The sequence below is a fragment of the Pagrus major genome, chromosome 2 (genome assembly GCF_040436345.1).
Source record: "Pagrus major chromosome 2, Pma_NU_1.0".
Taxonomy (NCBI): domain Eukaryota; kingdom Metazoa; phylum Chordata; class Actinopteri; order Spariformes; family Sparidae; genus Pagrus; species Pagrus major.
In genome coordinates, this window is record NC_133216.1 from 9,906,438 (window position 1) to 9,920,915 (window position 14,478).

Genomic DNA, 14,478 nt, shown 5'->3' on the forward strand with positions numbered 1-14,478 from the left:
TGAAAATGTTGGAGGGAGAGGATGCGAAATGAAAGGGTGGTCACACAATATACACACTGTTATACCTCCTCCGTTCACTGCAGAGCCTCTCCCTCTCAAACCTGCACTTTTTCCATTCACTCTTTCACACTCCAACTCCTCCTAAGACTTCATCTGTGCGGCGGCGAATGTGGGCCAATTTAGTCCGTTTTAACGAGACAGATGCTCTACGTGATTAAAGCTTTTAGGCAGGCAGCCACTGGAAACCCTACTCTGAAACAAGAATGAGAGCTGGAGCTGGTCGGATAAGACGGTGACTCTCTCTGCTGATTCACCTGACCTTTGTAGATGCATGTAAAGGTTAGAGAGCGTGCTTAGGTTATATCTGCTTTTAAAGAAATAAATTAATAAATGAGGCATAATTACCCTTAACCTCCTGTCATTGTCTTTATTCACTGCCTGTAAGCACAAGAGGAGTCAGCATGTTGAAGCACATTTATGAGATGCCCAGAGCAAAGAAAAGTGTGGACAGACTGAGCAGCAGGCAAACATTCAGATCAGCTGTTTCACCAGGACAGAGCTCCCTCCTCCCAAAAGTACACCAGTGAGTGAAAACATGAAAGGATCCAAGTTATTACCCTCAGGGCTCCTACACATTTTATATCTCAGAATTCAAGAGATTTTGTTTTGATTGGTTTAAAATGTTGGTTGAAGGTTTCAGTCGGTGTCGAGAATGTTGCAGCAGACGAGCTGCCTCACCTGTAAACCAGCAGCTAAAACTGATGTATGCCACCGATGTGAGCGCTACCCTGCACATCTCTCGCCGGCTTGCTAGATGTTAATACATCTCTGAAGGTCTCGTTTCCAGAACATCGTCATTAATGTTCTTCCAGGAGCATCATTTCAACTTATGGAAAACAGCGACGCCGCCGAGGATCAAAACCTACAGTACCTACACTGTTCGGTTCGGTTTAGGGTACTAAAATACTTCAGTTAGGTTTAGGAAAACATGGTTTGGTTTAAAATTAGGGGTGGACCGATTCTCGAGGCAGATATTTAGCATTTTTTCTGTCTGACTGTCCGAAAAAAATGTAGGATAGGAGGTATAAAGTAGCAGAAAATCGAAGTACTCAAGTAAAGTACCTGAAAATTGTACTTAAGTACTTTAGTAAATTGAACTGAGGTTTATTCCATCACTGGTTATTCGAAACAAAGATTTTCATTTTTACTGCAAATTAATATCTGTCCCAAATATCGGTTTTCAATTTCTAATAATTGGTACTGGCCCTGAAAAAAGCCATATTGGTTGACCTAGTTAAAATAGAGCCTTTCATCACGTTGACCGCGTTTGAAATGCTAACTTGCTATGACGTCAGAAAAATGTAAGTGGTCAGTTTCAACGATGGTCCTGGAACAACGCTGATAACGAGGTTCTGGGAACAACACCAACACGGCAATATCAGATCGTTTCCTGACATAAAGTCATCTTTTACAGTTTCCTGTTCCCAATTCTTACAAAGTTATGCATTTCTTCTGACTACACTGGTGTTTGGTGATTTAAATCAGAAGCTAGCAAAGAGTTCCTGCTGTGTTTCATTAGCTAATGTGCCTCCACACAGCACCGTCACATCCAGGCTGTTCTGGCTGTACAGCGGCAGCACATTAATGGCCTTTTTTTTCTCCAAAGGTTGTGTCAAAACCAATTTCAGACTGGTGCTTTGAGACTGAATAACTTCCACATTCACACAGACCGTCTTCATCCGACTGCGAATAACCTAAACATCCCTCTGCTTTCACTGTCAGTGTAGCAGTGATGGTGGAGGTGCTTGAGACGATGGAAGAAATATCCTTTACAGCCAGAAAATCTACAAATCTTTGTTCGTTATTTTTGCATTTCTCCAGACAGGCATTTTGTCAATTCACAACTGTCTTATGTGTGGTATTATCCACGCAAGACTTTCTCGAGCTGTGTAGGAACCCTGCTAAACCTGAGGCACAATAAATCATGCTGAGTCAGAGATGGGCAACCAAAAAACAGATTCACAAACAAACTCTGAGGAGATGAGAACATTTAAAGACACAGTGTGGAGCCAAACTTCTGTTAGCACTGCTGTCAAACATCCCCAAGTAAAAGCTACACAGAATAATCAATCCAAATCCTGCAGGCACTTCAGAAAGCTGCATTAAAATAAATAGCCAGAAATGCTTAATTATTCAACTTAAAACCCTTTCCAGTGTTTCTCACTGTAATTGCTCAAATTAGCATTCATCATTTAGCAGCAACGCCTGAGCATCATTAGCTGAAAACTATCACTTATGATTAAAACTAAAACTGCTGCCGCGTTTCACTGACGAACTCAGATGAGATGAAGCTGCTGCAGGTTGCCCGTCCCTGCCTCCTGAGCCGAAGAACAACAACAAAACTGCTGCATCCCATAATTACCGGCCCATTATTTTGGACAATTTCAACTCTGAATTTGAAAGAAAGTGTTTCTGGCTCTATTTTTGTCAACAAATAAGCTCAAAAATGTGAAAGAGTGAAATTCACAGCATGAATTCAGCAGGAGCCATTAAAGCTCATCGTTTCTTTGATGCCACCACAACATCTCCACCCTTCTGAACCTTTGGTTGAGGAACAAATCAGTACGTCTTCACTAAAGGACAATGCAACAATCAGCGCTCTCTGCTGCAGCCAAAGCCGTTCTTTCACTTCATTATACTCTGAGGGGATGCCATTCTCCACTTGGCTTTTATGCATTCTTACCAGTGTGGCTCTGCCAAAAATGTAATTAAAAGATGGGTTATTAATCTCATGCTAGTGGCACGGAGACAAAATAAAACTGCATTAATTTTCAGCCTGCCTCTGTGCACACAGGAGTGAGAGAGTGTGTCTGTGTGTGCAGGTCTATTATCAGCTGTACTCCCTGCTTATGACTAATGTGTAAGCCACATCTGCTCGCGTCCTAGATGCCTCTCAGTCAGCCATATCTTGCCCGGGCCATCCATCTGGCTCTGGCTGAGCAACAGAGGGAACGTGAGAAACAATCAGCGCCACCATCCTGCCCTCCAAACCGCAGGGTCCGAGAAGACCATTAATGGCCCACGTCGATGAAAATCACTAGCACCGTGGGCAAGGAGGTCGACATGCAGCAATTCTGCACATAGTGCCCCAGTTGGAGTTAATAACCGAACAGTTATCAGAAACGCCAATGGTTGTTAGATGAGAGTGGCGAGGTGAGCAGGCGACAGAATAGAAAATGAAACCCTTCCAAGACAAAGTGACGACCTGCGCGACCTTGAAGAACCAATCCCAGAGTGTGAAAACTCACCCCGAGGGGCCAAAGTGACAGTTCTCCTCTCTCACTTATTTCTGGAGCGCACATATTTATCCTTGGACACTTTTTTTAGTCATTCTTCAGGATGAAAGCCGGAAGACAGCAACGACCCATATTGAACGTTCGCTAAACCCCTCCTCCGAACGGTGATGGTCCAGTCACGTCTTAGCTGATGACTGGGCACGTCAGGCCGGGCAAGATGGATTTCTCCACATTTTGAAGTGGTGCTAATGAGGCTATGATACGAGCGACACCCAGTATTTAAAGAGTACGGACGGTGGTGTATTTCTTTCTAGCCTTTCAAAAAGCTAAAGTTTCAAGAATGGATCAAAGAGTTGTCTGCTCTAAGGTTAATAAATCAGGCTAACTAGCTTACTTCCTACACCGGTAACCAGTTTTTGAGCTCCGGAGTTTCCGTACTACTCGACAGCGAATATTTAAAGCTTCAGTCAGCCAGAAATGACTCTGTTCTCGGCCAACACGGACGGCATAGCGTTGTAAAATGTGTCTTTCGGTTTGAATAAAGGCAATATTTTTATTACGATCCTGCAGTATTGTTTTTTGTTTGCCTATTTGTATTGAATAAAAAGACATTTTCCAAAAGGTTTGCAGTGTTTTTTATCCCGAGGGGTTTGGTTAAATGAGGTCTTATTTACTATATTTATGCACTTTTTATAATAAAATAACAGCAATTTTGCAGTTCCCCTGCATTTAGCTAAAATAAATAAATAAATACAATTGTAATCCGAACACCTTCTCAACTAATGAATATCCAAATAGTCGAATATTCAGGTCCAGCCCGAGTGGTAAGACAGCATTACTACTTCCGAGACCAAGGAGCATTTCTATAACTAACTCGCTCACTTTGTGCAGTTACATGTTGTTGTTAAAAAAAATCCCTTTTCTTGGAAGCTGTAAGAGTTTAGGGTAACGTTTAAGGCTCTGTTCTGCTCTTTATTGGATTTAAAGAAGTTTACACTCCAGCAACTCCAGCCAGTGTTACTTAAGAAAGAGTAACATGAGCCAAACACATTAGTTAAGTTAGTCCTCATCCTAAAAGTATGTTACAAATAGTGCAGCAACATATTTATTACTATTATTCAATAATTCACATCTTTTTTCTTTAATCGACTGCTGGATTTATCGATTAAAAGTTGCAGCTCTAGTAACAAACATCTAGGTAAACTCAGCAGCCATACAGAGTTATGCTAGAACGAAATAACTGTTTTTTTTTCTATTTTCTCTTATTATACTTTTAATTTGAGGACTATCTGGCTCCTATTTATAAGTCAGATTTTTATGTCTGGGACATTGAGCTTTAGCTGCAGTATTATCGTGTATGAAGTTATCAAACAAGAGAATGAGAAACATTAAAATCATTCAAAAGTCAGCTGGGGATGGTGTTTTCAACAACCTCAGCTAACTTAAGCTTAATAAGCAAAGCTAGCTACAGATGCTAAAATCTGCTAGCGACAGTTGTCGTTTCAGTTGATAAAATCAATGGTCAGCGTTGAGAAATGCGAAGACTGCTTTGGTCTGCCGCTGTCTGAAATCAGAGACAAGTTGTTTAAAAAATACTATAAATTTTGAGCAGTTTGTGCCGCACGAGAACGAAAAGGACGACAGGCGGCGCAACACCAAGAGGGACGGGGCTTAGCAAACGCATTATGGCTGATTCTTTCTATCTGTTACAGTTTAGGCAGACAACTGTTTGCCTGCGAGAGAGGCAGTGGAGAGAAGTGAATCCTGTCACTTTGGCCCCCCGCCGGGCTCGTTGGTAAGAGGAGAATTGGCCCCCCGAGGACCCCAGTGGGAAAGAGTGGAATGAGATTTAGTTGACAGTCGACTGTCTCATACTCGTTTAAACAGACGTCCAATAGCGCTTTCTTCTTTGTTCTGCAAAATGTTTCAAAGTCAAAGAAATGTCAGTGGTTATCCGCTGCGGATGAGCACAATAACATTGTTGTTAAAGAATGTGTCCACAAACAGTTGTTCTGTGTGTGTGCGTGTTTGTACAAACCTTGCTGCGAGCGTCGACGTTGAGCAGACACACCCCACATGCCAACTCCTTGGCATTCTTGATGCCGTGCCTCAGAATGCAGGAGGAGAAATCGAGGGAGCTCTCATCAGGCTACACACACACACAAAACACACCAACACAAACACACATTTAACTTGCTGCCGCAGGGCAAAATGTAGTCATTTCTATTCTTATAATAACAGCAGTCAGAACAAGTCTGCTTACAGTAAACATCTCTGAGCATCATCAACTTTCTAAAAACACTCTGCTTGACTTCAACTATGTGGCGTAAAAACAAACACTATGCATCTTTCATCTTTCAACAACAAAAGCTACCTGCGTGCTTCAATTAAACATGAGTTCCCTTTTTGTTTTCTCTCTCCCCCCTCGAGATATTCGGTCAGTTCTGTGCTGTATGAAAAACAATATTCCTCCTCCGCTGACAGGAGCAGACAGCTGGATAAATAAATCTATAAAGTCCTTGTCATCCCCGTTGATCCGAGCACCGGCCGACCAAAAGGCTCCCGCAACCAAATCAATGAATCATTGATTTTAAACTAATGGACCGACAATACTGGATACACTAACATTTCATTATGTTATCGGCAGCCTTTTTATTGCAAATTGAACCACAATGCTCTATTATCATGTGTGTTTGTGTATCTTGTGTCTGGTTGATAATAGAAGGAACTGACAGCAGCTGCGTACATAAATCTGTACGTTTAAACTGTTTATATTTTTTGAAGCATCTTACGGCGAGCTTGGCCAGCGACATGAAGCCCATGAGGTTGTTCCACACTCGGCTGATGTCCTTCAGCAGCTGCTGCAGCTTCTCAGAGCACACGGCCGTCGCCTTGATGCCCAGCTCCACGCGCCTGGTGACGCGATATACTTCCACCACACCTGAGAGAGGAAAAAACACAAGCACACAATTCACAAAAACAGGTTTCGTTGCTGTTTTTGTTCAGCGCTCAGTCCTGCACAGTGACATGTTTTTCCCTCACAGCTCATTAAAAGCACAGAAACACAATAAGAGAGCAAGCAGAGATAAACCATCACACCAGAGTTGTTTTAATCTTCACCTCTCTGTCCTTCAGAGGGTGTAAGGCCACACACAGGGTTCTTTAACAGTCCAGGCTTGTTTATAGTGGCGTGTGTGTGTGTGCATGAGTGTGTGTGGATGACTCCTCACCTAGCAGGTACTCCATGCCCTGAGCAGACTGGATGACCTCGGTGCAGACAGACGAGCTGCTGATGCCGTTCAGGATGTTGTTGGCTTTGTTGATGACCTTAATGTGAAAAGGGCGAGAGAGAAGTCAGCGTTGTGACATTTATACTGTTTTGGGCAATCACTTGGCAAAGTGCTATATAAATAAAGTTTATTATTATTATTATTATTGTTACTATTATTCAACCCACGCAAAAGAAAAGGTAAGAGCTGCTAGCTTGTTTTGGTTTTGCCTTCAGTGACAAGGTCAGAGTTAGTTGTCATTTTCAGCATGCAGCTCGGAGGTTGTTGATGTCTTTTCCCGTAGAGGCAGGGATTTTTGAAAAAGATAACAGACAGACAGCGGAAGGGACGAGAATGCTGCCTGAAATAGGTGCCCATTGGCAGGCTTATACCAACAGTCTACATCTAAGAGGCTAAGAGATAACTGCAAATTTTTTTCTGGGATTGACACCATCACCACACGTGTTATTTGTCACTAAAAAACTAGTATGTAAATGAAAATGTTTTTAAATGGATGATGTTTTGGTCAATTATAAGGTTGAACAGACTGAAACATCTTGAATTAATGAAAACTCCAGCAGCAGGCGACACATTCACATTTCAAAACCAGAGGGAAGGAAACTTTGGAGCAGCCTTCACGGGTCCCTCAGATCTGCCAAATCAGTGGTCCGTGTGAAACGGCTAATGAAAACTCAATACTGCACTTTATCCTGTATGTGAAGCACTTTACGACTGTATTCTATAAAAAAAATAAATTATTATTGATGTAATTGAATGTAATTACTTTCTACAAGTTGTAATTCCCTCTGACACACCGGTCACATTCATTCATCACTTTTTGATTCTTCTGTAATAAAACTTTTGTTTGCAGGGGTAAAGAAAATCATTTTTCCCAAAATGAGTGATAAGAAAAATGTCAGCAGGTTGAAAAAAGCATTTCAGTGCCATTTTGGTTATCTTAATTATTCTACTACATTTGTACAGCCGCTCTCACAATTAAGTTTCGCCATGGCACGAGGTCGCACACAGGAAAACAAACAAATACAAACCTCAAGAGCATTTTCCAGACACCTCTGCCACTCGTATGCGTAGCGCTCGCTCTCCTGCAACAACACAGCACAAAATTATCTCAAGTAAACACAAAGGCAGAACAGAGCAGAGCAGAACAAAGGAACACTTCTCTGTTCTGTGGTCTTCGGCAGTTCAGAGTATTGTGCTGAATTGTGGCGTTTAATAACGGCGTTAACATGTGGTGCAGTTAACACCAGGCCCTCCTCACCTCCACCTCCCCGGTCAGGTCCTTGTACTTGTCCCTGATGACAGGCAGGGCGGGCTTCTCGCTCAGCGTGTTCGAGCGGTCTCTAAAGGGCTGCTCTGGAGCAGGAGACGGGGGCGAACGCCCAATCTCCTTGTCGCCCAAACTGTGGCTGCGTTTGTGGGAGCCTGAGGCAAAGACGGGAGAGAAGATGGAAATGAATAATGTCAGCGAGAACCACAAACACATATATAAAGTATTTTTTATTTTCTTGCTTTTTAGCAATTCAGCAGCCCATGGCGGGGAGTCATTTTGAGATATGCACCTGTTTGTTTGCAATCATTATACTTCCATTCTGTTGCAGCTAATTCCTCCAGGACAAGGACAGCATGAGTAAATACTTAATTTGTGACAAACAATAATTACTTACAAAACAGAGGCACAAATATGCAGGTATGAATTATTCATAGGGACTCACAGACGGACAAATCCTGGCAGGGTACCACAACAAATACATGCTAAACCCAGACTTCTCCAGTGGGGCTGGCTTTTAGTGTGTGTGTGTGTGTGTGTGTTGTCCAAGACACAGGTAATCCTGCGCCCCCCCCCCCCCCGGACTCACTCCACCACCCACAGAGCCATGCGTCATCCTCCCCACAACCCAGAAGCCCCACCATGATCAGATTACTGTTCCACGGGGCGATGAGGAGTAAAGTAAAGCTCTTCTCTTCTTCACACGAATTAAATCCAGCACAGGGAGATAAATCTGTGAGGCTAATGGGCTTTTATCACAGCGCAGGAAACACTAATAAATTATTGGCGGAACATGACACCAGCAAACAGTGGTTAAAAAACGAACAGCCTTTCAGTGGATACGGTTAATTTCTGCTCATGGATTTGTTGGCCTCCTCTCATCCATCTCACCAGTCGCTACCATTAGAGCAGGGCTGTCATCTCAACACTGCCATCTAATGTCTGACAGCTTTATTACAGATCAGACGGGGCTAACAAGTGGAGATGGGGAGGGAGAGGAAGCTGGAGGAGAGTGTCGTTTCACCATTTTAGGGCCGAGGGCCAGCAGAGTCACGGTCTTCATTAAAAACATGTACAATTGTGTAAATTTTTTAACAAACAAGTTAGGGCTGCTAATCATTCCCTTGATTAAGTGATCATTTCTTTCTTTCTTTCTTTCCTTTATAGGATCCCCATTAGCTTACATAAAGTGGGCACAAGTCTTCCTTGGGTCCTTACAAACATGGCAACAATGAATTATGAAAATCAAATGTGTATTTCTGTCACATATTATGATCAACACGATGATTGTGACTCACCTTGAACAGACAAGTCAAAGGTTGCCAGCTCGTTCTTGATCATCTCCTCGCTGGACTTGACGTTGGCCTGAGCGCTCGCTTTGAGGAAGTCAGACTTGCCAAACTTGGGCTTGTCTCCCTGGAAGGCTCCAAACTCATCAGACGCCTCACTTTGGTTTCCCTCGGAGCCTGCCTCAGCCGTGGCCGCAGGCGAGTCTGACTTTTCAGAAACAGTACTCGCAAAGTCACCAAAGTCGTCCTCGGCGTCGACACCGCAGGGGTCGCTGGAGCCAAAATCAGCAAAGGCTTCAAACTTGTCATCTGTCGATGAGCTGTCCTCGGTGGGGAAGGAGGTGGTGATCTTCGCTACGGAGCTGCCTGTGATGTTTTCAGTGCTGCCGAAGGTCAGCTCTTTCCTCTGTGTTGGCACTAAAGATGGAAGGGACGCTGCTTCTGAGCCCTGAAGCTTTCTGACCTCACCGGGCAGACATTCCTCCCGGTCTGACCAGTCATAGCTGGCCAGGGTGCTGAGGGCCGACGTCCCAAAGGGATCAAATTTCATGTCGTCTCCTTCTGTAATGACAACACAGACATACCAGTGGTTCCTAGGAGTAGCACAAATGCTGTCATGACAGACGGTAGATTAACGAGCCTGGGTGAGATGTGTGTTGGATTATCACCTTGTCATTCATCTACGGTTTAAGTGATAACTCTTCTGTACTACTCGGAATAAAACTCATGTATTAAATTAATCTTAAAGGGTCCGTTCCCCAACATTACAAAACATAATATCTCAAATTCCTGTAATGCCCAGGCAGATGGTTTTACTTTTATTTGCCCTGGTTTTGATACATTTTTGACATTTTTGCCTCCACCCAAGTACAGTGAACCATATACAAGAAATCATATCGCAATTATTTTGGACAGATCTTGCAATCTAGTAGGAAAGGTACATTTTGCATTTCTTTTTTACCAAAGAAAACAACACATCTCTGTGAGTTATCTAGAGTAACCGGAACATTGCTTCTGAAAATATTTTTTTTCAATCCTGTACGCACCACAGATGCTGGGATGGAGGAAAAAACGTATGTGCAGATAGAACCTCAACTATCTTCAATACGGCTACACAACACGACAGGTAAGAGAGAAAACAAGTTATTTGGGGGAACTTCAACATCATCCTGTGTAGCATCACCTATGCTGCATAGTCAATAGAGTGCTGCAGGGATGACGTATTTATGAAGGCCAACCCAGAAGTTAGCGTTGCCCCGGTTCCCTCGACACAAAGCCTCTGGGACTTTTTATTGGATTTTGGATTACTGCAAAAACATTAGATTGGTGGCATTTCTGATTTTTGAAGCGTACATGCATTTGCAAGACGTAAAAAGCTATAGACTATATTTCACGCACTTAAACACACTGACGTTGAGGCGAGGGAACCTCAAGTCCAAAAATACTAACTTATTTCCAGGTTTTACCGCTCATTTCTGCAGAACTCCATACTGCAAGAAAAAGATCGAATGTATTTTACACTTTAAAGACGTGAAAACAAATTCTGCAGTACACAGGCAATCCCATGCATTGTAATTCGGCACATTTATGATGCAGACTGCTTCATATTGTACCAGCACTTGACTAATTCTTGTTGCTGCAACAGTAATAATAACTACTACGTTGGAGTGATACATACTCTCGCCCACATTTTTGAGAGTTCTGTTTAATAAATTATCTAGTGACGGGTAAACAAACAAGCTGTTCTGATGCCTGAGCTGAATCATGTTTATGAGCAGAAAATTACTGCCATCATTTTACTGAAACACAATGAACACTAACGCTGATTTTTTTTTTATAGTGGACAATTCCTCTCCTCTGGCTATGTGTTGACACGTGCTGTGCTCAGTGGTGACAAACAGCATCAATAAAAGATCTTTCCTGTCACATCGTCGGCTCCGGTTCTTACGCTGTGTTGTGTTGACAGAGCGGGAGTTTGTGATCAGTTTCTTTATGACTAATATGAACTGACAGAGCTACGCAGCTTGCAGTCATTTGTCAACACTTTAGTATTCAGGTCTCCTTCTCACACACTCACAAACACACAAATCAACCTTGTTGAACCCTTCCTATTTTGCAAGACAGAACCCTCAGATACAAAAAGCAATTTGTGAAATTGACAAGGACCTAGTGCTGTTAGCCTCGTGTCATTAGATCACTTTACGGCTTCTCAGGAAAGGAAGGGAGAAAATAAGACGGTACGCATTTCAGCAATACCAACAGTAATATTTATTACGACAACATGAGTAGAGAGAAAGAGAGAAAGGTCACAAAGTACTGTGAAAGAGGTCTATCATTACAAGAGGTTTGTCAAACTAACACTTGTAAAATTAGATTTCAGTCATTTAGAATACAAGGGCATGCAGAGTCAGGAGAAAAGAGAAGAAAACAAACAGCGAGTAGGAAAAACAAAGATAATCCGAGGATATAGAAGCAGAAACCAGAATGAGAAGGCACATTCACAGACTAAAAATCAGTAATTCTGGGGAGATGACACTTTTGTTTTACTATTAGGATGTAAAGAACAGGTGTTTTTTTTTTGGAAAAGATATGAATACAGAACATTTGAAAAGCCAGGTTGAAAAGATATTTCAAAGAACAAGCTCAAGGCAGGAAGCATTAACCCTTTGAGGACCTGAGGGGGGGAAATAGGTTGAGCATCGCAAAAATCAATGCTTGTTTGGAAAGGCTGTGTACAAACTGCACTTTGGGGGCAGCACTTTAAGCGGCTGCCGTCTTTATACATTTACAATTATGAGTTTTAGTCCTGGTGTTTGTTCTAATAGCAAAATAAGAGCATGTGATCACAATATCTGCACGTAAAATAGTGAAGTGATCTTCATTCAAGCACTCAAAGGGTTACAGAAAACAAAGAGGGCCATCCTTACACCTGACATCCCAGAAAGAGCCTTCATTTACATCCAATCACAGAGGCAGAAACAGATTTAAAGAGACAGTATCCTTTTTCTCTTGCTACAGTGATTGTTTGTCAAAGCAGGCTAATTTATGATCCCCTAAATAATCGCACATCATTATTACTCAAGACAACAATGTTTAGTTTGGAATGTAAACCTAAAATATTTTAATTAACATTTTAATCTTACTAAATACTGTTAAGCTACATTTAATTAACATAGCTGGCAAATCACCACAAGATCAAGGAGTTTTTCAGAGCTCATATTCCTGTAATAAAAATACACTATTAAATCTGTATGTATACACTTCTTTTCTTTGATAAAAACAACTTGCAATACTGTTATGCATAAAATGGTATCTTGTTATTATGTTCTTGTCAATTTCACAAATTGAAAAGGCAGGCACACTGCAGCAAAAAGCAAGGCAGGAAGGGTAATACTAACTTCATTATGTTCTCAGAGAGCCAGACCGTAGAGCCACACGTGATTATTCATGCTGCGGTATCACAGATAACGGTTGAAAAGATAAAGAAAGAAAAAAAAAAAGAAACTCAGATTCCTTTTGTGCTCCAGACTCAAAAGGAACCTCACAAAAGAAATACTGTCTCTTTAAGATACATGTCCAGAAACACAGTGCAAAGCATGGTGAGGTGCTCAAACTGCTCGGCCTGCTACACTTTAACAACAGGTTAGTCCCAGAGCTCTCAGAAAACAAGAACTTTAGATAAGTAAGGGTGGAGGGGACAGGTGGAGCAGCTGTTACAGAAGTGTAAAAGCTTCTTAGGAATGTATAGATGTTAAACTGGGCTCTGTACTCGCCCGATTAGCAGTGGTGTAAGTGTTTTTGCTGCAGCTCCATGGACTGTTTGAACACATCATCTTACTCTGTCAGTACAGACGGGCCTGTCTGGGGTTAAACCAAAGTTCGACCACTGTACAGAAACTGAAATAAGGCAAAAGGGATGTTTACATTTATGATTTCTTCTGATCGGGAAGAAGAATTAACAATTCACGGATGAAACGATATGGTTGTTTATCTCACAATTAACTGATATGTTGAGCTTAGAAACAACTGTCACTGTTGTCAGGTGGAGACTTTGTCAACTTTCTCAAATTGTCTGAGCCTTCAAAACATTTAAAAAAATGAAAAATCACAAAGGCTTTCGCCTGACAACAATTACACGTCTCTGGTTACATTAAGAATTAGTCTTGAATGGTTTCTGTGAAACATGAGCCATGACATGGAAGGTGAGATGCTCGATGAATAAATGATGAGCACTGGAGAGGAGGAGGAGGAGGAGGGGGAGGAAGAGGGAGCGCTGGCGTGGACATAAAGACATAATAATGGGTCATTTCCTTTTATTAAATGACCCAAAAACAACTAGTCATATATAAGTAAACTTTAACTTTCATGGACGTGAGGTAGGGGAGGAAAAGTCAAATATCTCATTCATGGAGGACCTAAATAATACTGCATGGCAAGTCTGAAATACTGCCGGGTAATACGAAAGCTGACATACATAAAGACGTCAACACACACTCTCACCTTCAGACACTCATAGTGCATTCAGCTATGATGTGCCAAACATTTCAAAATAGCTTGTTTCCTGTTGTTGCGTGCAAAATGCCACATTAACTGAAACATTTCATTTGCAGGCAGCTAATTAAAATTATATCATCTGGTGCGCATTCAGCACAAACCAAAATGTCAACAGTTAAAAAGGTGATGGCTTACAGATAATGCCTTTGGTAAGCTGCAGCCTATTGTGTGAAACCTGTGATTAGAATAAACAAGAGGATCATCAGCGCAACGCCCTCCTGTACTTGTCTGTATTCAAGTCAACCTCTCACACACACCGACACTCACACACAGACACACACACACACATAGAGATTGGCCTGTGGAGACAAAAGGTACACTGAAGGGAAGCGAGATGTGTGCCGCTGTGGCATGGACACAACAAACAGGGACCTTATCCGAGTCACACAGACGGCAGCCGGAGAGCTCGTCTATGAACTATGACTGCCAACACATCAAAACCAGACTCTCATCATCATTTGTACATAAATAGAGATATGGGCCAGGACCTTTCTGTCAGTACAATAACAATATATGAAGGGAGCGAGGAGGGGAATATGTAAATAAAAAGAGAGGGGAGAAAAAACTAAGGATCTGAATAAATACATAAATAAATAAATAAGATGAAATGAATGATGAAATGTAGAATGAACGATGTGATGCGTCTAATCTGATATGTTTTTCATGTAGTGTCGTCAGTATTTGAGCATATTCAATTCGATTAGGACCCCCATTACTTTGCCCTTTGAACCCTGGGCACTGAGGAGGAGAGGCCACTGCTGGCCTTGGAATTAATACTGTGT

The 14,478-nt window shown here is 42.0% G+C and overlaps 1 protein-coding gene across 7 annotated transcripts in view; it reads right to left on the minus strand.

Annotated features, from left to right (window-relative positions):
* The window catches only part of synrg (synergin, gamma), a 40,855-nt gene that overhangs the window by 2,785 nt on the left and 23,592 nt on the right, over nt 1–14,478 (minus strand). For 4 of the 7 annotated variants that reach the window (XM_073482261.1, XM_073482253.1, XM_073482220.1 and 1 more), the window contains 8 exons: nt 9,152–9,703; nt 7,845–8,008; nt 7,615–7,668; nt 6,527–6,623; nt 6,089–6,237; nt 5,335–5,445; nt 5,172–5,210; nt 406–438 (listed from right to left, as the gene is read on the minus strand). In XM_073482261.1, coding sequence (XP_073338362.1) covers nt 406–438; nt 5,172–5,210; nt 5,335–5,445; nt 6,089–6,237; nt 6,527–6,623; nt 7,615–7,668; nt 7,845–8,008; nt 9,152–9,703 — 1,199 coding nt within the window. The remainder of the gene's footprint in view (nt 1–405; nt 439–5,171; nt 5,211–5,334; nt 5,446–6,088; nt 6,238–6,526; nt 6,624–7,614; nt 7,669–7,844; nt 8,009–9,151; nt 9,704–14,478) is intronic. The other 3 variants (XM_073482238.1, XM_073482228.1, XM_073482245.1) reach the window with 2 other exon arrangements.